The 23,474-nt window shown below is 45.3% G+C and overlaps 3 protein-coding genes across 4 annotated transcripts in view; 1 reads left to right on the plus strand and 2 right to left on the minus strand.

Annotated features, from left to right (window-relative positions):
- Positions 1-23,474, plus strand: part of LOC144480817 (uncharacterized) — a 1,107,688-nt gene that overhangs the window by 596,256 nt on the left and 487,958 nt on the right. The gene's annotated exons all lie outside the window — the stretch shown is intronic.
- On the minus strand, positions 95-3,353 carry LOC144480758 (uncharacterized). Its single transcript, XM_078200334.1, has 2 exons — positions 3,128-3,353; positions 95-1,144 (listed from the first exon to the last, which is right to left on the minus strand). Exon 2 carries the CDS (start codon positions 1,029-1,031, stop codon positions 447-449), a length of 585 nt encoding a protein of 194 aa, XP_078056460.1. The 5' UTR covers positions 1,032-1,144; positions 3,128-3,353; the 3' UTR covers positions 95-446.
- Positions 7,019-13,006, minus strand: LOC144480815 (uncharacterized). The gene is made up of 2 exons (XM_078200429.1): positions 12,979-13,006; positions 7,019-10,668 (listed from the first exon to the last, which is right to left on the minus strand). The coding sequence occupies exon 2, from the start codon at positions 10,354-10,356 to the stop codon at positions 9,550-9,552; it is 807 nt and encodes a 268-aa protein (XP_078056555.1). The 5' UTR covers positions 10,357-10,668; positions 12,979-13,006; the 3' UTR covers positions 7,019-9,549.

Consider the following 23,474-nt stretch of genomic DNA (forward strand, 5'->3'; position numbering starts at 1 on the left):
ATACTTTCCTTCAGCAGTAGACCTTCCAAATTACATCACCTCACGTTTGTCTGTGTTAAATTCCATCTAGTAAGAAGTCTCACAACACCAGGTTAAAGTCCAACAGGTTTATTTGGTAGCAAAAGCCATAAGCTTTCGGAGCACTGCTCCTCGAAGGATTTCAGGAAGGAAGTAGATTTGGCTCTTGGGGCTAAAGGTATCAAGGGATATGGATGAGGAGGGGTGGGGGAGAAGAGGCAGGATCAGGATATTGATTTTGATGATCAGCCATGATAATAATGAATGGTGGAGCAGGCTTGAAGGGCCGAATGGCCTATTCCTGATTCTATTTTCTATGCATGTTTCTATGTAACAGAGTTGGGGTTATTTTTCAATTCAGCAGAAATAGACTGAAATGAATGTGGTTCAGTCTGAATATGAAAAACAGCAAAATCCAATCACAATAATTACTTATGAATTCGCTGGTGTGTCAGCAGAGTGGACGACTGACTGAATCCCTTCCCACACACACAGCAGATGAATGGCTTCTCTCCAGTGTGAATTCGTTGGTGTCTCAGCAGATTGGCTGAGTGAGTAAATCCCTTCCCACACTGGGAACAGACGAATGGCCTCTCCCCAGTGTGAACTCGCTGGTGTTTTGCTAGGTTGGATGACTCCTTGAATTTCTTCCCACACACAGAGCAGGTGAATGGTCTGGCCTCAGTGTGAATTCGCCGGTGTTTTGCTAGGTTGGCTGACTGACTGAATCTCTTCCCACACTGGGAGCAAGTGAACGGCCTCTCCCCAGTGTGAACTCGCTTGTGTAATGCTAGGTTGAATGACTGATTGAATCCCTTCCCGCACACACAGCAGCTGAATGGTCTCTCCTTAGTGTGAATCCTTTGGTGTATACGCAAGCTGGATGACTGAATGAATCCCCTCCCGCATCGGGAGCAGGTGAATGGCCTCTCCCCAGTGTGACGGCGTCGATGAGTTTCCAGCTGCGATGGGTATTTGAATCCCTTCCCACAGTCCTCACATTGCCATGCCATCTCCTTGTTGTGACTGTAATTATGTTCCGAAAGGCTGGATGATTGGTTGAAGTCTTGTCCACACACACAACACGTGTACAGTTTCTCTCCACTGTGGATGGCGCTGTTTTCTTCTAGATTCAAAACACAATGATATTCAGGTTACAATAACTTGGCCGACTCCATCAGGTTCTGATACCACGTTTGGTTTGCGTTTCCCCACTGCAAATCCTCCTCTTCTAAATCAAACTGATTTAAAACAGCAAAAAGGGAGTGAGAGAGAACCCACAAAAACACAAAGGCAAGTTGTGAAATTGAGCTGAATGAATCTGGTATTTTGTGGGACCGGAGTGAGGAAAAGGTAAACATAAAAGCTGCTGAATTGTCATAAAAACCCAACTGAGTCACTAAGGTCCTTCAGGGAAGGGTATGTGCCACCTGGTCTGGGTCTACACAAGAATCTGGGCACTGTGTGAGGTGACAGAGAGAAGTGAGAGAGGCAGTGGCGAAGAAGAGGGATTTCAAACATCTATAACTCGACGGGAACTTTGACAGAATCTCCCAAACTCTCAATCTCCATCACCTATAAGGACCAAGGTAGCAGGTAGATGTGAACACCATCACCTCCAAGTTCGCTTTTAACTCACACACCACCCTGACTTGTCTGACATCCAGTACTAAAAGAACAGAAAATTCTTCCATATAAATACTGGGAAGACTGAACCCATTGAGTTCAGTTCCCACTACAAATTCCACTCTCTCACCACCAAATCTACCCCTCTTCCTAGCAACTGTCTTGGGGTGAAATATTTCACCCCAAGATGAGCTTCCAGCCACATATCATCATCATCAAGACTGCCTATTTGTGACATGAAACTCAGGAGAATGAGGATATAGAGGGAGAATGGAACTGACTGAATTGCTCTGCAGAGAGTTGCCATGGATTTGAGTTGCCAAATGGATTCCTTCTATGCTGTAATTTTGCATGACTGTAACACTACATACTCTACCTCTCCTTTCCTTTTCTATGTACAGTATGCTTTGCCTGTATAGCACGCAAAAAACAATACTTTTCATTATACACTAATCCAAGAATAGAATCCCTACAGTGCAGAAGGAGGCCATTCGGCCACCGAGTCTGTACCAACCACAATCCCACCCAGGCCCTATTCCCACAACCCCACACATTTACCCTGCTAATCCCCCGACACTATGGTCAATTTATTATGGTCAATCAACCTAACCCACACATCTTTGGAACCAAAAGAGAAAATGCTGGAAAATCTCGGCAGGTCTGGCAGCATCTGTAAGGAGAGAAAAGAGCTGACATTTCGAGCCCAGATGACACTTTGTCAAAGCTAAAAAGCATAGAAAGTGGGAGATATTTATACGCAGGGTGAGGGAATGAAAGATGAGTCATAGCCACAGAAACTCCTTTGCTTCCCCTTTCCCTAAATATTACCTCTCTCCCACCCATTCTTCCCCCCCGTCCCCCCACATCTTCATCTGTCACAGCTTACCCTCTGATTTCAGCTTCTCTGCCATTAGGCCAGTCACACCCTTTATTCTCTCTATGGACTGCCATTAGCAGCCTTTTCCCCTGGTTTCTGTGGCTACGACTCATCTTTCAGTCCCTCACCCTGCAGCATAAATATCTCCCACTTTCTATGCCTTTTAGCTTTGACAAAGGGTCATCTGGACTCGAACCGTCAGCTCTTTTCTCTCCTTACAGATGCTGCCAGACCTTTTGAGATGTTCCAGCATTTTCTCTTTTGGTTTCAGATTCCAGCATCTGCAGTTTAGCTTTTATCCGCACATTTTTGGACAAGGGATAATAATAAATCGAATCAAATAGGTAACATTGACAAAGTGCTATATATTCCAAGACAAGAAATAGGGAATCATAAATAACATAGTATATAACATACAACTACGTTAAACATATCTCTGTCCCATACTAATTTACTGTTCATTTAAATATTAGCCCTCTCCTGGGAAACTCCCCCTTTAATTGTGAACATTGGGTAAGAGGCTATCCTATTATCCAGATAAATAAATCTGTCAAACTTAGGGAGTTAAAGGTTGTCTATGTCTTTGCGAGAGAAAGAAAAAGATACCTGGGCCTAGTCCTGCTCCTAATTCCGGTGTCCGTCTGTAACCCTTCCAGAGTGTGCAGCCTCCCTGGATTCACTTCATTCCCTTCAGTTGCTGCAAGTCCCCAATTTCCCCCAGAATGAGAAAAGAAATGGAAAGAGGGAAACATTGATTTCCTCCCAGATGTTGGCCCAGAGGAGGAAGTTTCCCTCTGAAGCTCGTTGGCCAACTTCCGCGTTGTGATGTCACAATGGAGCCCTGCCTGAAGCAGCCAATAGGAATCAATCTGCTCCACGGTGACGTCCTGATGTTCCAGTGCGCAGGCTCGGAAGCTGTCGCCTCTCCACCCCCTCCCCCCGGATAGGCATCAATTGATGCCCCTCCTCCGGGTTCTGGCCAATCGGGAAAAAGATACCTTTTGGTTTCAGATTCCAGCATCTGCAGTAATTTGCTTTTATCCGCACATTTTTGGACAAGGGATAATAATAAATCGAATCAAATAGGTAACATTGACAAAGTGCTATATATTCCAAGACAATTTATTGCAGTAAAAGTCTGAAATGAATGAAACCTTATTCTTTGGTTTATTCCATTGGGATTGTCTGGGAATTGTTTATTTGAAGATTATCAGTCTCTACGGAGATCATAACAGAGGTGTTTCTAGTTTTGTTATTGTACATGTTAGATGTATTATTTTTGGTGCTGCAGTAAAGTACATTTATTTTTTATTTCTATTCTTAGAATATAGTAATGTAGTTATGTTATATATTTCCAGTCAGTGAGACATTGCAGCACAAAAAGAGTCCATTTGGCAACTCGAGTCCATGTCAACTCTCCATAGAACAACCAGTGGGTCCCATTCCCCCTCTGTATCACTGTCCGACAGGTTTATTTCTTTTGAATGACCAACATCATTTGAAATCATGGGTTCTCTCTGCTTCCACCATCCGCATGTGGGGTGAATTCCAGTTTATGACCACTTGAAGTCCAAACAAACATTCAACACATATTCCCTACCTCTCTATAATAAAGTAATATAGCACTTTTACACAAATGATAGTCCAGTTCTATATGAATATAAGGGATATATTGGTGAACAGCTTGCCTGAAGATTGTCAGGTCTTTGTGTCCTGGAGCATGACCCAGCAGCTTCAGCAGAATCGGGAGGGTGAAGATTCGGTGCAGAATGTGTGGGACAGAAATTTACAACTTTTCAGGAATAAAAGAATAGAAAATAGTTTAATTGAATCGAGAATTGTCCATCCTGAATTTTTTTCGATGTGCACGGTGTTGACTTTTGTAAACTTCTTTCACAGGATATTAGAAGGGGAGGATTTACAGGACAGAAATATCAAAACAAAACATTACGTTCAGATCTGACAGTCACTCGATTAATCACAACGTGAATATCATTGGCCTTTGACTCTAGAAGGAGAATTGTTTGGGTTTGTTTCTGTCTGTGGGAAAAGATTGAACATTAGTGTGACTGGAAAAGCACTGAGAAGTACAAACCTGAGTGTGTGTTCAGGTTACACAGCCTGAAAAGCATTGCCCCATTTACATTGAGAGGGAGTGTACATCTGTTCTCAGTGAGGACGAGGCTTCATCTGATTGTCAAACCTGGAGGGACAGGCGGCCTCCCGCATCAGGGAGAAACAGTGGAAATGTGGGGACTGCGGAAAAAGATTCAAAGCACCGTGTGAGCTGGAGATTCATCGACGCAGTCACACTGGGGAGAAGCCATTCACCTGCCCTGATTGTGGGAAGGGATTCTCTCAGTTATCCAACCTGCTGACACATCAGAAAATTCACACTGGGGAGAGGGCATTCACCTGCTCTGAATGTGGGAAGGGTTTCGCTGATTCATCGCGTCTTCTGACACATGGACGCATTCACACGGGGGAGAGGCCTTTCACCTGCATTGAGTGTGGGAAGAGGTTCGGGGATTCATCCAGCCTCCGGAGACACAAGCGAGTTCACACTGGGGAGAGGTCATTTGCTTGCTCAGTGTGTGGGAAGGGATTCACTCTTTCATCCAACCTGCGGAGACACCAGCGAATACACGCCAGGGAGAAGCTGTTCAGCTGCTCAGAGTGTGGGAAGGGATTCAGTGATTCCTCTGCTCTGCAGAAGCACCAGAGAGTTCACACCGGGCAGAGGCCATACACCTGCTCTGACTGTGGGAAGGGATTCACTCGGTCATCTCACCTGCTGATACATCAGCGAGTTCACACCGGGGAGAGGCCGTTTACCTGCACCGTGTGTGGGAAAGGATTCAGTGCATCATCTACCCTGCAGAACCACCAGGCAGTTCACACTGGGGAGAGGTCATTCACCTGCTCCGTGTGTGGGAAGGGATTCACTCAGTTATCAACCTTGCTGCGACACCAGGCAGTTCACACTGGAGAGAGGCCATTCCCCTGCTCTGTGTGTGGGAAGGGATTTACTAGGTCCACTAGTCTGCTGACACACCAGCGAATTCACTCTGGAGAGAGACCGTTCAGTTGCACTGAGTGTGGGAAGGGATTCACTGATTCCTCCAGCCTCTGGAAACACCGGCGAGTTCACACCGGGGAGAGGCCATTCATCTGCTGTGTGTGTGGGAAAGGATTCACTGAGTCGTCCAGTCTGCGGACACACCGTCGAGTTCACACCGGGGAGAAGCCTTTCACCTGCTCTGAATGTGGGAAGGGATTTGCTGATCCTTCCAGCCTGCGGAAACACAAGCAAGTTCACACGGAGGAGAGAGGCTGTTCACCTGCTCTGAGTGTAGGAAAGGATTCACTGAGTCATCCAACCTGCTGAGACATTATGGTAGTCACACCGATTAGAGACCTTTTAAATACTCTGCCTGTGGGCGTTAATTGTATAATTTGGGGTTAAATATATACAAGCAGTGGACATTGATTAGATGTTTACATGAGCACATATAGACACTTATTGACAGAGCATGGAATGGTATTAGGAGTTATATACCAGTAATGTTTCACTCTGTGAATAAATCTATACCAAGTAAAGATTGGAACCAGTTTCCTCCTTCACCATAAGACGGTCAGGATTATAACGTGGTGACAGAGAATGTTTAAAAATACATGAAGTTTCCAATCTGAATGTTTTAGAAGGAATAATGATAGCTTTGATAAAAATCAAAGGGAAAGATGCAAATTATCTTAAAACTACACAGACAATTTGTTCACACTTTTTGCCAAAGATTAAAAGTCCTGCTTCAAGATGCAGGAGCAGTTGATGAAGAGTATACGAGACTCATACAAGAGACTAGTGCAAAGTGTACAAGTGTACAAAGTTATCGGAGGATGCCATCACATCCCAACAGTGAACCTTCCCTTGGCCCTTGGGGCTGGAGCTGTGGCACCAGCTCAGTTTCTGAATGATGAGTTTTGAGACGTGTGTGAAAACATGAACATTCTGGTCAGGAACACGGCAGCTGAAAGTCCTTTCAGTGATGGACTCTGTGAAAGGAATCACACGGTGATCGATGAAATGCTGCAGGAAATCTCAGCTGATCAGCCAAACTGCAAGTTGACAACTGCACCGGCCTGGACGATTCATGTAAAGAATTCACTTCAGGTGGTTGGAGAGTATAATCCCTGTTAATTGGTCTGTGGGAAAAATTCCAAATGACCCTCTGTGCTGGGGATAGTCCTCCTGATTTAGAAGGGATGACAATTAGTACAATTTTTATTCATTTATTGTCTGATTGTTTCACTGGTGCTCGAGCTAAGAAATTATTGTAGATCCTCGATGAGGGGTGTCTTACAATGTAATACTTTGTACAAAATAAAGACCATCATGTTTTTATTTTTCAAATAGTTTTGAAATATTGTGTGTGTTGTTATAATTCGGGTCGAGAACATTAACGTTCAGTGAGAAATCCAAACACCCATCACAAGATTCCAGGTTTTTAAGCAAAATCAAACTTTACTGAATATAAACAGAATATTAAAAACCAGCTCAATGAATCATATTTTGTAAAGATTTATGCTGTAAACTCAGTTCTGACTCAAAACATGAACTCTGTTTTCACTCTCTACAGATGCTGCCAGACCTGCTGAGATTTTGCAGCATTTTTCCTTTTTTGTACTTTTTAAACCCTTACTCCTGGACAAGAATGCCCTTATACTTAATATCTTGAATGTACATTCACTTCTGTTCCTGGGACAAATCCCAAAGGTATGTCAAAGCTCCCAGAATTAACTTTAATTCTCCTCAGTATTCCAGCTATTCTCCAGGCTCCAAGATTTCATGAGGATCCTTCTATTAGCTTTCGGCTAAACAACTCTCCAACTTTCCTTTGTGATTTCAAAATTGACTCAAAACATGGACTTCTCAATCCAAGCATGGGCTTTACTGCCTTCTTGCTGAGAGATTGATACAATAGGAACACCCATGGTTCCTAATGACCTCCTCGGCTCCCGGTCCCACAGCTGGTTCACAGCTCCCGCTCCCACAGCTGGTTCACAGCTCCCGCTCCCACAGCTGGTTCACAGCTCCCGCTCCCACAGCTGGTTCACAGCTCCCAGTCCCACAGCTCCCAAGCTAACTGCAGACTGCCTGCTTTCTGTGAAAAACATCAAGAAATCCAACCCACACCATCCTGAATCACTTATCCTCATGGTACCAGACCAGGAGGGATGTCCAAAAGATGTTTAAATTAATTAACTTTTAGTTTCAGAACCAAACCTTTTTTCTTGAGGTCTGCGTGAAGAATTCCCCTCTCGAACAAAGACAGGAAAAACAGTTGTCAGACCCAATGTCTCCAGCTAAAAGAGCCCAGCTGCCGTGTTACACTTGTTCTTACCCTTCGAGCTTTGACTTCTCAAACCAATATGGGCCACACCTTGTGACTGCAAATTCCCTCAGGGTGTTTTTATCAGATTCTGAAACCAGGTTTTCCAGTTGTTACATTTTTAAAAAAATCCAAAATTAATATTTCTGAAACACATGAATTATTAAACTAGATCTTCACAACATATTCCCAGGAAGAAATGAAAATGTATCACTCTATAATATCCCAATTAGAATATTACAATGTAAAGCATACTGTATATCTTAACAACAGTCATGATCTAATCGAATTGTGGAGCCGGCTCAAAGGGCCAAATGGCCAACTCCTGTTCCTAAATCCACTGTTTTCCTCTGTTGATCTATCTTATAACCTGCAATAGACATAATAATCCCTCCATTGTCCACTTCACATTCACAAGTCCAGCTTGGTAACAGCACACTGCTGGGTTCCATGTCCAGGAATCTCACTCCACTGAAGATGGAAAATATTATTGCTTGTAGTGTTTTCTGAAAGTTTTCTTCTTTCAATAATTATAGTAATTTTTACTAATTATAGTTTCTTCTGCAAGAGGACAGTCCTCATTGCTGTTCAGTTGTGGATTTCCAATTCTGAAAACAGTCTGTTCAGAGTTCACATTTTGAACTTCACTTTCTTCCATGTTTGTAGCTCCTCCATTGTTTAAATCCAGAGAGAATATTCCAGTCAATTCCACATTGAAATGTCTTCTTCTTGCTCTGTTGTAGCTGCAGCTTCATTTTTAACTCCACTTCCCAGACTCAAACATTCTGGATTCTCTTTTGGAGAGAGCAAGTTCAAAATGGCTTCTTTCTGTTCCTTCATTGGACAAAATCTTCTTTAGCCACTTTAAGAATGTTGTTAAAATGCTTTTTATGTTAAGCAAAAAGGTCCGATATTCTTGTTTGGAGCATTTTGGATCTTGGACTTCAGAAATCGGGGAATTGAGAACAGAAGCAGGGAATTTATTCTGATAGTTTCTAAAGCTCTGGTGAGGCCACAACAGAATACTGAGCCCAGTTCTGGTCACCACACTTTAGGAAGGATGTGAGGGTCCTTGAGAGAATCGAGAGGAGATTTACCCCACAATGGTTCCAGAGATGAGGAAGATGACGCGAATGTGGAACTTGCTACCAGTGAGTGGTTGAGGTGAACAGCATGAATACATTGAAGGGGAAGCTAAATACATAAATGAGGGAGAAAGGAATAGAAGGATATGCTGATGGGGGGAGATGAAGAGGGGGGTGGGTGGAGGCTCATGTGGAGCATAAATATTGACACAGACCAATTGAGCCGACTGGCCTGGCCCTGTGCTGTAGACTCACTGGAACAGAGACAAATGTATTTATTTTAGATTTACCTCGTGTTTGTGGATCATCACAGTAAAATGTGCACTCCCAAATTCAAACAGCATCGACCCACTGGCAGCAAAGCCATGAGATTGGTCAGTCCAGTAGAAAGAAACCCTCCGACCCTCTCACTTCAGCAACTGTCAGAATGAACATGGTTCAGTCCTGGATGTGATCAACAGCAGCAAGAACAGCAGAATCCAACTCCTGTAATCACTTGTGAATTCGCTGGTATCTTAGCAGGTGAGACGACCGTTTAAATCTATTCCCACAGTCAGAGCAGCTGAACGGCCTCTCCCCAGTGTGAACTCGCTGGTGTGTGAGCAGATTGGAGATCTGAGTAAATCCCTTCCCGCACACAGAGCAGGTGAATGGCCTCTCCCCAGTGTGAACTCGCTGGTGTGCCAACAGGGTGGATGAATGACTGAAACCCTTCCCGCACACAGGGTGACTCCCCAGTGTGAACTCGCTGGTGTATTAGCAGTTGGGATGATGTTCTAAATCTCTTCACGCAGTAAGAGCAGCTGAACGGTCTGTCCTCAGTGTGAATGCGCTGGTGGCCCATCAGAGTCTGAGAGCTTTTGAAGCTACGCTCACAGTCAGAGCATTTAAACGGTCTCTCATTCGTGTGGGTGACACGGTGTGTCTGCAGGGTGGATGAATGACTGAATCCTTTCCCACACACAAAGCAGGTGAACGGCCTCTCCCCAGAGTGAACTCGCTGGTGCCTCCACAGGGTGGAACGATCACTGAATCCTTTCCCACAGTCTGAGCAGGCGAAAGGTCTCTCCCCGGTGTGAACTCGCTGGTGCGTCAGCAGGCTGGATAACTGAGTGAATCCTTTCTCACACACAGAGCAGGTGAACGGCCTCTCCCCAGAGTGAACTCGCTGGTGTCTCAGCAGGGTGGTTGATATACTGAATCCCTTCCTACACACGGAGCAGGTGAACGGCCTCTCCCCAGTATGAATTCGCCAGTGTGTCCAGTGCAGATGGGCACTGGAATCCCTTCCCACAGTCCCCACACTTCCATGGTCTCTCCATGGTGCCAGTGTCCTTTCGATAATCAGTCGATTCCACATCCAAGTACAGAACACATGTACAGTTTCTCCTCGCTGTGAATGGGGTGACGTTTTTCAGGCTGTGTTACTGGTTGAAGCTCTTTCCACAGTCAGTTCACTGGAACACTCTCACTCAGGTGTGAGGGGTCTCCATTCTTGTCCAGTCACACTGATGTTTGAAATCTTTTCCCACAGACAGAACAAACAAACATTTCTTCTCATACATTCAAATGGCAATTATATTCAGGTCCTGATGAATCCAGTGACTTTGTAACATCTTGTTGTGACGTTTGGTGTGAGATTTCAGTCTGTAAATTCTCTCCTTCTAATATCCTGTTTATAGAAGTTATCAGTGTAAGTATAGAACTGAAATTCAAAACAGACCATTCTAGTTTCCATGGAATATTCTTTGTTTTCTCATTCCCTAAAGTTGTAAATCTCCATCCCACACACTCTCCCCCCATTGTCATACTGCTGTACCTCATACACACCCTCCCAATTCTCCTGAAGGTGCTGATTCAGGCTGATTGACAGACCCATGCTCCTGTCCAGTACAAAGAGACCTGAAAATCTTCATGCAGGCGGCTACCCAATGTCCACATTACTAAACATATCATTGATCAGCAATAGAAAGGAGATGTGAGGACCAATTTTATTCACGAGTGGTCACGACCTGACCTCACTGCTTCTGTGCATGGTGGAATCAGAAATGATCAATGATTTGAAAAATAAATCAGATAGGTGTGAAGGAATTAAAAAGGGAACAGAGTTATGGAGGGGAAATGGGACTGAGTGGATTGATGTACAGAGAGTCAGCATGGACTTCTTCCAACTATCACTGGAATATATACAAAATTTCAGGCAATGTAGTGGAAGACATGCCCTGTCTCCATCAACGGTGACAAAGTGGAAATGGTTGAGAGCTCAAGTTTCTCGGTGTTCAGATCACAACAACCAGTCCTGGTCCCTCGAAACTGCTGCTTTAGTTAAGAAAGCCCACCAACGCCTCGACTTTCTCAGGAGGCTGAGGAAATTCGACATGCCAACATGTCAGCTACGACTCTCACCAATTTTTACAGGGACACCACAAAAAGCATCCCATCCAGCTGTATCACAGCTTGGTATTGCTGTTGCTCTGACCAAGAGCGTAAGAAGCTACAAGGGGTGTGAATGTGGCCCAGTCCATCACGCAAATCAGCCTCTTATCCATTGACACTGTCTACATTTCCTATTGCCTCAGAAAAGCAGCCAGCATAATCAAGGACCCCACGTATCCTGGACATTCTCTTTTCTCTCTTCTTCCGTCGGGAAAAAGATACAAAAGTCTGAGGTCACACACCAACTGACTCAAGAACAGGTTCTTCCCTGCTGCCACCAGACTTTTACAAACAAAGAACAAAGAAAATTACAGCACAGGAACAGGCCCTTCGACCTTTCAAGCCTGCACCGACCATGCTGCCCAACTGAACTAAAACCCCCTACCCTTCCGGGAACCATATCCCTCCATTCCCATCCTATTCATGTATTTGTCAAGATGCCCCTTAAAAGTCACTGTCATATCTGCTTCCACTATCTCCCCCGGCAGCAAGTTCCAGGCACCCACCACCCTCTGTGTAAAAAACCTGCCTCATACATCTCCATTAAACCTTGCCCCTCACACATTAAACTTGTGTCCCCTAGTAAGTGACTCTTCCATCCTGGGAAAAACTTTCTGATATCCACTCTGTCCATGCGGCATGGTAGCATAGTGGTTAGCACCACTGCTTCACAGCTCCAGGGACCCGGGTTCGATTCCCGGCTTTGGTTACTGTCTGTGTGGAGTTTGCACATTCTCCTCGTGTCTGCGTGGGTTTCCTCCCACAGTCCAAAGATGTGCAGGTTAGGTTGATTGGCCGTGCTAAAATTGCCCCTTAGTGTCCCAAGATGCGTAGGTTAGAGGGATTAATGGGTAAATATGTAGGGATGTGGGGGTAGGGCCTGGGTGGGATTGTGGTTGATGCAGACTCGATGGGCCAAATGGCCACTTTCTGCACTGTTGGGTTTCTATGATTCTGCGCCCCTCATAATCTTGTAGACTTCTGTCAGGTCGCCCCTCAACCTCCATCGTTCCAGTGAGAACAAACCAAGTTTCTCCAACCTCTCCTCATAACTAGTGCCCTCCATACCAGGCAACATCCTGGTAAATCTTTTCTGTACCCTCTCCAAAGCCTCCTCCTTTTGAATGGACCTACCTCATATTAAGCTGATCTTTCTCTTCACCCTTTCTGTAACTGTCACACTATATTCTGCACTCTCTCCTTTCCTACTCCCCTATGTACTCTATGAACAGTATGCTTTGTCTGTATACCGCGCAAGAAACAATACTTTTCACTGTATCCCAATACATGTGACAATAAATCAAATCAAACCCATTGCTGCATTTCCTTCCTGAAGCCACATTTGTCCACTGGGGCCTGGCCCCGGGAGAAAGCGCTGCAGCTGCCGTTGTGTTGGGTGTTGAGGCGGTGCCGCTAGTTCCTTACTGGGGGGTGTTGAAGCCTCCACTGGGTGTGTGGAGCCTCCCCTCCCACCCACTGCCCCTAACGCTGCCTCCGCTTATCCGCCTCCTTCCCGCCTGACGATCAGACAAACAAGCGCCTGTACCTGGACATGAGCCGCATTGCGCATGCCCAACGTCACAATGCCCGGGGACTGATTGACGGCGGCTCCGGGCCAATAGGGAAAGGGGGCGGGGCTGGAGGACTGAGCGGGAGAGGCTGGTCCTCCAACCAGAGTGAATAGGGGAGGGGTCTGAAGCATGCGCAGTGCGGGTAATGGCGGCGGACGGACGGTTTTAACTTGGAGCCGAGATCAGTTCAAGGTAGAGAACGGCGCGCAGGGAGCGATGAATGTGGCGGGTGGGTGGAGAGGCTTCGTAAACATGTTGTTCAAATCCAAACTTCGGAAAATAACTTCTCGGGCGTCCTGTTGGTACCAAATTGGAGGCAACTTGTCGTGTTGGGCCTGGGCTGACGGCCGCCAATCTGTCGTTGGCAATGTCCATCAGTGCGCATGTGCGGCCGGCATCTTTGTCAGGGGCGAAGTGTCGCAGCGGGCAGGCGCGGAAGCCATATTTGTAGGGGGCAGCAGGGCGCAGGAGCGGCGACCTTTGTGACCTGAACCCCCTGCAGTACATGTGGTGTAGGTACATCCACACTGCTGGTAGGGAGGGAATTCCAGCATTTTGTCCCAGCGACTGCGAAGGAATTGCGATGTATTTCCAAGTCAGGATGGTGAGTGACTTGGAGGGGAGTTTGCAGCTGGTGGTGTTCCCATGCCTCTGTTGCCTTTGTCCTTTTAGATGGAAGTGGTTGTGTGTTTGGAAGGTGCTGTCTAAGGACCTTTGGTGAATTCTTGCAGTGCGTCTTGTAGATAGTACACACGGCTGCCACTGAGCTTCGGTGAGAGGAACTTGTTCCCCATTGTTCAGAATGGAGACAACTTGTCCATCAAACTGCATAAACCCTGTAAGGATGAAGAATAAGTATGGCAAGTTTTGGGACCCTTGGATAACAAGTGATATTGTGAGCTGAGTCAAAGAGAAAAAGGAAGCATTTGTCAAGGCTAGGAGGCTGGGAACACACAAAGCAAGTGTGGAATATAAAGAAATTAGAAAGAAACTTAAGCAAGGAGTGAGGAGGGATAAAAGGGGTCATGAAAAATCATTGGCCAGCAGGATTAAGGAAAATTCCAAGGCTTTTTATACATATATAAAGAGCAAGAGGGTAGCCAGGGAGAGGGTTGGCCCACTCAAGGACAAGGGAGGGAATCTATGCATGGAGCCAGAGGAAATGGGCGAGGTATTAAATTAGTACTTTGCGTCAGTATTCACCAAAGAGAAGGACTTGGTGGGTGATGAATCCGGGAAAGGGTGTGTAGATAGTTTGAGTCATGTTGAGATCAAGAAGGAGGTGGTATTGGGACTCTTGAGAAACATTAAGGTCGACAAGTCCCCAGGGCCTGATGGGATATACCCCAAAATACTGAGAGAAGCAAGGGAGGAAATTGCTGGGACCTTGAGAGAAATCTTTGTATCCTCACTGGCTACAGGGGAGGTCCCAGCGGATTGGAGAATAGCCAATGTTGTTCCTTTGTTTAAGAAGGGTAGCAAGAATAATCCAGGTAATTACAGGCCGGTGAGCCTTACATCAGTGGTAGGGAAATTATTGGAGAGGATTCTTCAAGATAGGATTTACTCCCACTTGGAAATAAGTGGACTTATTAGCAAGAGGCAACCTGGTTTTGTGAAGGGGAGGTCAGGTCTCTCTAACTTGATCGGGTTTTTCGAGGAAGTGACGAAGATGATTAATGAGGGTAGGGCAGTGGATGTTGTCTACATGGAGTTCAGAAAGGCCTTTGACAAGGTCCCCCATGGCAGACTGGTGCAGAAAGTGAAGTCACATGGGATCAGAGTGAGCTGGCAAGGTGGATACAGAACTGGCTTGGTCATAGATGACAGAGGGTAGCAGTGGAAGGGTGCATTTCTGAATGGAGGGCTGTGACAAGTAGCGTTCATCGGGGATCAGTGCTGGGACCTTTGCTGTTCATATATATATATATATATATATATATGATTTAGAAGAAAATGTAACTGGTTTGATTAGTAAGTTTGCGGATGACACAAAGTTTGGTGGATTTGTGGATTGCGATGAGGACCATCAGAGGATACAGCAGAATATAGATCGGTCGGAGACTTGGGCGGACAGATGGCAGATGGAGTTTAATCCGGACAAATGTGAGGTAATGCATTTTGGAAAGTTTAATAAAGATAGGAAATGTACAGTAAATGGCAGAACCCTTAAGAGTATCGATAGGCAGAGGGATCTGGGTGTACAGGTACACAGGTCACTGAAAGTGGCAACGCATGTGGAGAAGGTAGTCAAGAAGACATGCGGCATGCGTATGTCTTCATCGACCGGGGCATTGAGTTTTAAAAATTGGCAAGTCATGTTGCAGCTTTATAGAACCTTAGTTAGGCAGCACTTGGAATCTAGTGTTCAATTCTGGTCGCCACACTACCCGAAGGGTGTGGAGGTTTTGGAGAGGGTACAGAAAAGATTTACCAGGATGTTGCCTGGTGTGGAGGGCATTAGCTACGAGGAGAGGTTGGAGAAACTTGGTTTTGTTCTCAATGGAACGACAGAGGTTGAGGAGTGACCTGATAGCAGTCGACAAGATTGAGGGGCATGGACAGAGTGGATAGTCAGAAGCTTTTTCTCAGGGTGGAAGAGTCAAATACTGGGGGGCACAGGTTGAAGGTGTGAGGGGCAAGGTTTAAAGGAGATGTACGATGCAAGGTTTTTACAGAGGGTGGTGGGTGCCTGGAACTTGCTGCCGGGGGAGGTAATGGAAGCAGATACGATAGTGAGTTTTAAGGGGCATCTGGATAAATACATGAATAGGATGGGAATAGAGGGATATGATCCCCGGAAGGATAAGGGATTTTAGTTCAGTTGGGCAGCATGGTCGGTGCAGGCTTGGAGGGCCAAAGGGCCTGTTCCTGTGCAGTATTTTTCTTTGTTCTTTGCTCTCTGAGTCCCACTGTCTTATTGATCAGACAGAGCGGTGGCAGCGCAGGAAAGAAAAGGAAACAAATCCTGCTCTCCGAATCCCACTCCCTCATGGAACGTCCTAGCATCATAGAATTCCTACAGAGCAGAAGGAGGCCATTTGGCCATCGAGGCTGCATCAACTACAATCCCATCAAGGACCTATCCCCATAACCCCATACATTTACCCTGGCTAGTCCCCCTGACAGTAAGGGACAATTTAGCATGGCCAATCCACCTAATCCGGACATCTTTTTGGCTAAGTATTTATAGATCTGTGGGTTTGTTCAGTCACATGAAGAACCATGGTGAAACTCACGACCCTAAGTAGACGCGAGCATCACGGTGGCACAGTGGTTAGCACTTCTGCCTCACAGTGCCAGGGATCCAGTTTCCGTTCCTGGCTTGGGTGACTTAAGTTAATTTATTTATTAGTGTCACAAGTAAGCTTACTTTAACACTGCAAATTAATTACTGTGAAATTCTGTGGAGTTCATACGTTCTCCTCGCATCTGTGTGGGTTTCCTCCGGGTGCTCCAGTTTCCCCCCCCCAGTCCGAAGATGTGCAGGTTAGGTGGATTGACCATGATAAATTTCCCCTTAGTTTCCCAAGATGTGGAGATAAGGGGACTTGGCTAAGATAAATCTGTGAGGCTACGGGGATAGCTCATAGAATCATAGAGGTTTACAGCATGGAAACAGGCCCTTCGGCCCAATTTGTCCATGCCGCCCTTTTTTTAAAAACCCCTAAGCCAGTCCCAATTGCCTGCATTTGGCCCATATCCCTCTATACCCATCTTACCCATGGAACTGTCTAAACGCTTTTTAAAAGACAAAATTGTACCCGCCTCTACTACTACCTCTGGCAGCTAGTTCCAGACACTCACCACCCTCTGCGTGAAAAAATTGCCCCTCTGGACCCTTTTGTATCTCTCCCCTCTCACCTTTAACCTATGCCCTCTCGTTTTAGATTCCCCTACCTTTGGGAAAAGATATTATCGATCTAGCTGATCTATGCCCCTCATTATTTTATAGACCTCTATAAGACCACCCTTCTGCTTCCTACGCTCCAGAGAAAAAAGTCCCAGTCTATCCAGCCTCTCCTTCTAACTCAAACCACCAAGTCCCGTTAGCATCCAAGTAAATCATTCTTCCTAGTTTAATAATATCCTTTCTATAATAGGGTGACCAGAACTGTACACAGTATTCCAAGTGTGGGCCTTACCAATGTCTTGAGTGGGCAAGAGGGCCTGGGTAAAGTACTCTGTCAGAGAGTCAGTGTCGACTCAATGGGTCGAATGGCCTCCTCCTGCACTGTAGGGATTCGATGATGATAAATATCATCCTCAAATTGAGGGACTGTTGACAATGACGACAATCAAGGCGCAACAGGGAGTTAGTGTGGATATCCTGGTCTTAGGAGAATCTGTTAAAATCCTGGTTTATTTGTACAAATATAAAATCCCTCTCCTCTGTTCTGCTCCCAAATCCTCTCTCACTTTCCTCCCCTCAAAGAGGACAGAGTCTTGTGAAGACCCAGACTGTGTGGCAGCTTCCCTTCCCTGAAGAACATCAGTGAGTCAGTTGTGTTTTATATGACAATCCAGCAGTTTTTATGGTCACTCTTTCCCAGTGCCGGCCCCACAAATTACTGCATTCATTCAGCTCCATTTCACAACCTGTTTTTGTGGGTTCTCTCTCACTCACTCTTTTCTGTTTTAAATCAGTTTTATAGGGTCTTCAAAGGGGAAGGTTTGTATTCGGGAGACGGGAAACCAAACATCACATCAGGATCTGACAAAGTTGCCCAAGTTATTGTAATTGAATATCATCGAGTATTGAACATGGAAGGAAAAAGCACCGTTCAGAGTGGGGAGAAACCGTACACCTGTTCTGTGTGTGGACGAGGCTTCAGTCGATCCTCAGGCTTGTCGCAACATAAATGTCTTCACACTTGGAAGGAGTCATTTTGTTCCCCATCTGAGCTGGAAATCCATCAACGCACTAACGCTGAGAAACCTTTCACTTGCTCCGAGTGTGGGAAGGGATTCAGTGATTTATCCAGCCTGCTGAGACACCGGCGAGTTCACACTGGGGAGAGGCCATTCAGCTGTACTGTGTGTGGGAAAGGATTCAATGATTTATCCAACCTGTTGAAGCACCAGCGAGTTCACGCTTTGGAGAAACCATTCACCTGCCCCAAGTGTGGGAAAGGATTCACTGATTCATCCAACATGTTGAGACATCAGCGAGTTCACGCAGACAAGAGACCATTTAAATGTCAGGAGTGTGGGAAGGGCTTTAAAGGTTCTGAGGATCTGATGTGCCATCAGCGAGTTCACTCTGACGAGAGACCTTTCCAATGTCTGGACTGTGGGAAGTGTTATAAAAGACGCTGGGATCTGATTTGCCATCAGCGAGTTCACTCTGACGAGATACCGTTCAGGTGCTCCAGCTGTGGGGCTGGGTTCAGGCAGTCATCTGAACTCACTGTACACCAGCGCACTCACACCAAGAAAAGACCATTCACCTGCTCCGAATGTGGAAAGGGATTCACTCGGTCATCCTACCTGCTGAGACACCAGCAACTTCATGTGTAACTACAGTGACTGGATTTTGCTGTGAATCACATCCAGGACTGAACCGTGTTCATTGGGTCTGTTTCTGCTCCTATTTCTAAACTCCAGCCCAGTTACAGGGGCTAATATTTTTGCTTTGAAAAAATAGTTTGTGTAAAGTACACTGTGCTGAATCTTTTTAATAGCTGTTAGAAGTTAGTTCCTTTTAAAATTCTCACCCCCTCCCCTGTCTCCTCCATCCTCACCTCCAACAACAAGTGTGAGGAGCTCAAAGCTTTTTGTCACTAAGATTGAGGCAATCTGATCAGCTGCCTCTGCTGCTTCCCTCTCACACTCGGCCAAACTGTCCTCCACTAAGTCTGGAACTCGCATCTTTTTCCAGTTTCCCTCCCATCTCTCCCTTATGTCCTGTCAGACCTCAGCTTGTCCATGACATTCCCCCCCCCTTCCCCCACCCCCCACTATGTTCCATTGACCTTATTCCTACGAAGCTGTTGACCATTCACCTCCTCCATATTAATCAATACTCTTTACAGTTCTCATTCTCTTCTAGTCCTCGCCTTCTCACCTTTAAATCCATTGTCACCACACACTCTGAAAAAACAATCTTTGACCTCCTCTCCAACCTCCTTTTCCTCTCCAAACCCCCTGAACTAGGTGTCCCCTGAGGATCTACCCTTGGCCCCTCCTATTTCCCATCTACAAGCTGCCACTAGGTGACATCATCCAAAAGCACCGTGTTGGTTTTCACCTGTACACTGACAACACCCAGCTTGACCTCACCCCCATCCCCCTCCATTCCTCCACTGTTACTAAATTAACAAACTGCTTATCCCACGTACACTACTGGATGAGCAGAAATTCCTTCCAGTTAAAAATTGGGAAGATCAGTCACCACTACAATTCCCTAACTACTGAGTCCATCCCTCTCCCTGGGAACTGTCTGAGGCTGAACCACATTCTTCACAATCTCCGTGCCAGATTTGATGTCAAGATGAGTTTCTGACCACATTTCCACCCCATCACTGATCCCAGATATTTCAATCTCCATAATGTCGCCTGTCTCCACCCCACCTGCTGCTGAAACCCTCATCCATACCCGTGTTACCCTTAAACTGGATGATTCCAATCCATTCCTGACCAGCCTCTCTCACTCACCCCAACCCCCACATTAAACATGTCTTTTTTATTCATTTGTGGACCGTGGGCATCGCTGGCTGGCCAGCAATAATTGACCATCCCTAATTGGCCCTGGAGGGCAGGTGAGTGTCAACCACATTGCTGTGGGTCTGGAGTCACATGTAGGCCAGACCAGGTAAGGACAGCAGATTTCCTTCCCTAAAGGACGTTAGTGAACCAGATGGGTTTTTCCGACAATCGACAATAGTTTCATGGTCATCAGTAGATTCTTAATTCCAGATATTTTTTATTGAATTAAAATTCCACCACCTGCAGTGGCAGGATTCGAACCGGGGTCCCCAGAACATTGACAATAGTCTAGCGACAATACCACCAGCCCATCGCCTCCCCACATTTGTGATTATCCAAAACTCTGCTGCCTGTGTGCTGTTCACCATCACATCCTGTGCTCACTGAACTACATCGGGTCCACATCAGGTAATGCATTGATTTTAACATTTGCATCCTTGTTTTCAAATCCCTCCACGGCCTGTCCTTCCCAATCTCTAATCTCCAATAACACACCCTCTGAGATATCTGTGCTCTTCTCATTCTGGCCACTTGATCATCTCTGATTTTAATTACTCCACCATTCATAGCTGTGTCCTGGTGTGAAGTTCTGAAATTCCCTCCCTAAACCTCTCCGCCCCTCCATTCCCTCCCTCCTGATTAAAGATTCTCATTAAAATCTCCCACTCCTATCAAGCTTTGGACAGTATGTGGGGTTGTTGAGCTCTCCTGAGCTGAGATTGGAGCTGATTGAGCTGTGGGCCTGTAGTGGACCTCGAAGAACCGCTGTCTGGAATCTTTCCTCTCAATTCACTGACTCCCAGTGTGACTCAGTATTTTGTTACAAAATTCCTCTGAAGCACCTTGGGACGTTTTATTACATTAAACCTGTTCTATAAATACAAGTTGTTGTTGATCCCAGCAGTCAGTTTGTACACAGTAAGATTCCACAAACAGCAATCAGTCCAACTGATCAATCCATGGTGATGTTAGTTAAAACACAAATGTTGGTCCCACTGCACGGTGGCACAGTGGTTAGCAGCGCCAGGGACCTGGGTTCAATTCCAGCCTCAGGTCACTGTCTATGAGGAGTTTGCACATTCTCTCCGTGTCTATGTGGGTTTCCTCCGGGTGCTCGGTTTCCTCCCACAGTCCATAGGTTGATTGGCCATGCTAAATTGACCCTTAGTGTCAGGGGATTTGCAGAGTGGGGTTACGGGGATAGGGTCTGGGTGGGATTGTGGTTGGTGCAGACTCAATAGGCTGAATGGCCTCCTTCTGCACTGTAGGGATTCTACGATTCTATACAGCAGGGGAACTCCCCTGTGGACTGTGTGTTGAGTTGTCGAGCGCCCTTGAGCTGAGACTGGAGCTGATTGAACTGTTGGGCCTGTTGTGGATCTTGAAGATCCGCTGTCTGGAATCTTTCCTCTCGATTCACTGACGCCCAGCTGAAATTGTTCCTGATCAGTCAATTAATTAACTCTGAAATCAATCCCTATTTAATCTTTGAAGCAAAATCTACAATCTTAAATCAGCTGTGAAAGAGAAATAAATTTCTTGTGTTCATTTAGAACCTTTCAGAACATCCCAAAGTGATTCATATTCAATGGTGAATTCTGGAAGGACGAATGTGGAGAGGCAGAATAAACTAAATGGGACAACTTTAAACAGAATGCAGGAACACTGTGACCTGGGAGTGGATGTACACAAATGCTTGACTGCGACAGGACAAGTTGATCAAGCTGTTTAAATATGAAACTAATGGAGTCCTCGGTTTATTAATGGAGACATGGATTACGAAAGCAAGGCAGTCATTGTGAATCTTTATAAATCAAGGATTAATCCTCAGCTGAAATAGTGTTAAATTCTGAGTTCTAAATTTCACTTTGGGAAAGATGTCAACGCTTTGAGAGGGTGCAGGGAAAATTTCCCAGAATAGTATCAGGGATGTGGGATTTCAGTTCTGTGGAGAGACTGAAGAAGCTGGGATTGTTCTCTTTAGAGCTGAGAAGGTTAAGGAGTGATTTAATAGAGATGTGGACACTTCTGAGGAGTTTTCATCGACACAGGAAGAAACTGTATCCATTGGCAGGATGGTTGGTAACTGCAGAACACAACTTTAAAATAATCAGCAAAAAATCCAGGATGGAGATATGGAAACGCAGAATGCACTCAGCTGCCATGGCAACAAACACTCCATTTGTTGGTTCGGGGGGTTGAGTGGAACTTTCCAGTTTGAAGTGTCATCATTCATTGTTTTGTACATTAGGCCACATCTACAAACCTCACTCACACTTCCAATGAAGAGGAACAAATGTGGATGGATGGATCACTTTGAGAAGCTCTCTGCTGTCTGTGATTTTTCCCTCTCAAATGCCCTTTATATAAATCAAATTTCTGTGAGTTTTTTGTCACTCACTCAATTGTCCATCAGTCAGGGGCAGATATTCAAGGTAATCCCTGCTATTTCCATTGTCCATTAAGTCATTTTGTGGCTCATCACTTGCTCGGACATCCTGTTTAATCTTTACTCAGACAGTTGGTTTACATGTGGGTTTTGAGAACTCCTGAACCCCATCAAGTTTGTCTTGTTTCAGGTTCTGTGCCAGTGACATGTCCTTGGCAGATATAATAGGCCGACACTGTCCTATGTTTGTCGACCCAGGAAGCTTTCCTGATAAGAAAGAGATATTCCTATAATATTCAATACATTGCTAAATATTTTATCACACAGTGATTCCTTACAGATCTCCCCACCTTGAGAAGGAAATAAAAGCAAAATACTGCAGACGCTGGAATCTGAAACAGAAACAGAAAATGCTGGAAAATTCCAACACTTCTGACAGCATCTGTGGAGAGAGAATAGAGCCAATGTTTCGAGTCTGACTGACTCCCTGCCTCAAAACATTGGCTATATTCTCGCTCCACAGATGCTGTCAGACTTATTGAGATTTTCCCATTTTCTATTTTTGAAAAGGAATATCTTACTGAATTCTCACTAATTTCTTACTAACCTCACTATTTCTAAACTATGAGCTTGTTTTCCTCATTTTTTGATGACATCCCATGGATAACATAGTAAACCTACTTGAATGATCAGAATCAGCAACACAAACCCTTCAGCTGCCATTAAGAATAACTATAAAACCTTTTCCAGTAAATGTGATAACGATCAACTTTGATTCATCCTCCCCACCGTGCAGGTCATCTCACACAACTTTAAATTATTGACATGTTGTCAATACATCTGGTTCAAACAAAACTTCATGCACGGACTTTAAATATTCTCCAGCTCCCTGTTCATCTGCATCCACCTTGTGGATATTTTCTAACGGATACTGGACCCTCTTCAACTTAATTTCACCTTTCTGAACTGGTTTAGAAATCCAATTATATAGGATTTACTCGTAATCCCCATCACCACCTTCTCCAATCCCCAGGATATCTCTCAGCCCACGCCTGTCAGACTTTCTCTGTCAGATTATCTATCAGTCATTCCCTGTAATGAGGCAGTGCCATTGTATAGTCCTGGCTTCACTTAGGAACTTCTCCATTCATGTTTAACGAAGACTGATCCCACTCCGAACTTGTAAGATTTAGCTCCGCAAATCACAGATTCCCCAAAAAGGGTGTTGAGCTCAGAAGTGATTTGAAGTATTTCATTGAGAAGCAACAGTTTGAATATGATGCAGAAGCCAAATAAACAGGAAAAACCCACAAACTGGCAGGTAAAAATGGTTTACCAGTCCCAGAGAGAGTGCTGGTCTCTGTAGCTGGTGGC

The sequence above is a fragment of the Mustelus asterias genome, chromosome 30, assembly GCF_964213995.1.
Source record: "Mustelus asterias chromosome 30, sMusAst1.hap1.1, whole genome shotgun sequence".
NCBI lineage: Eukaryota > Metazoa > Chordata > Chondrichthyes > Carcharhiniformes > Triakidae > Mustelus > Mustelus asterias.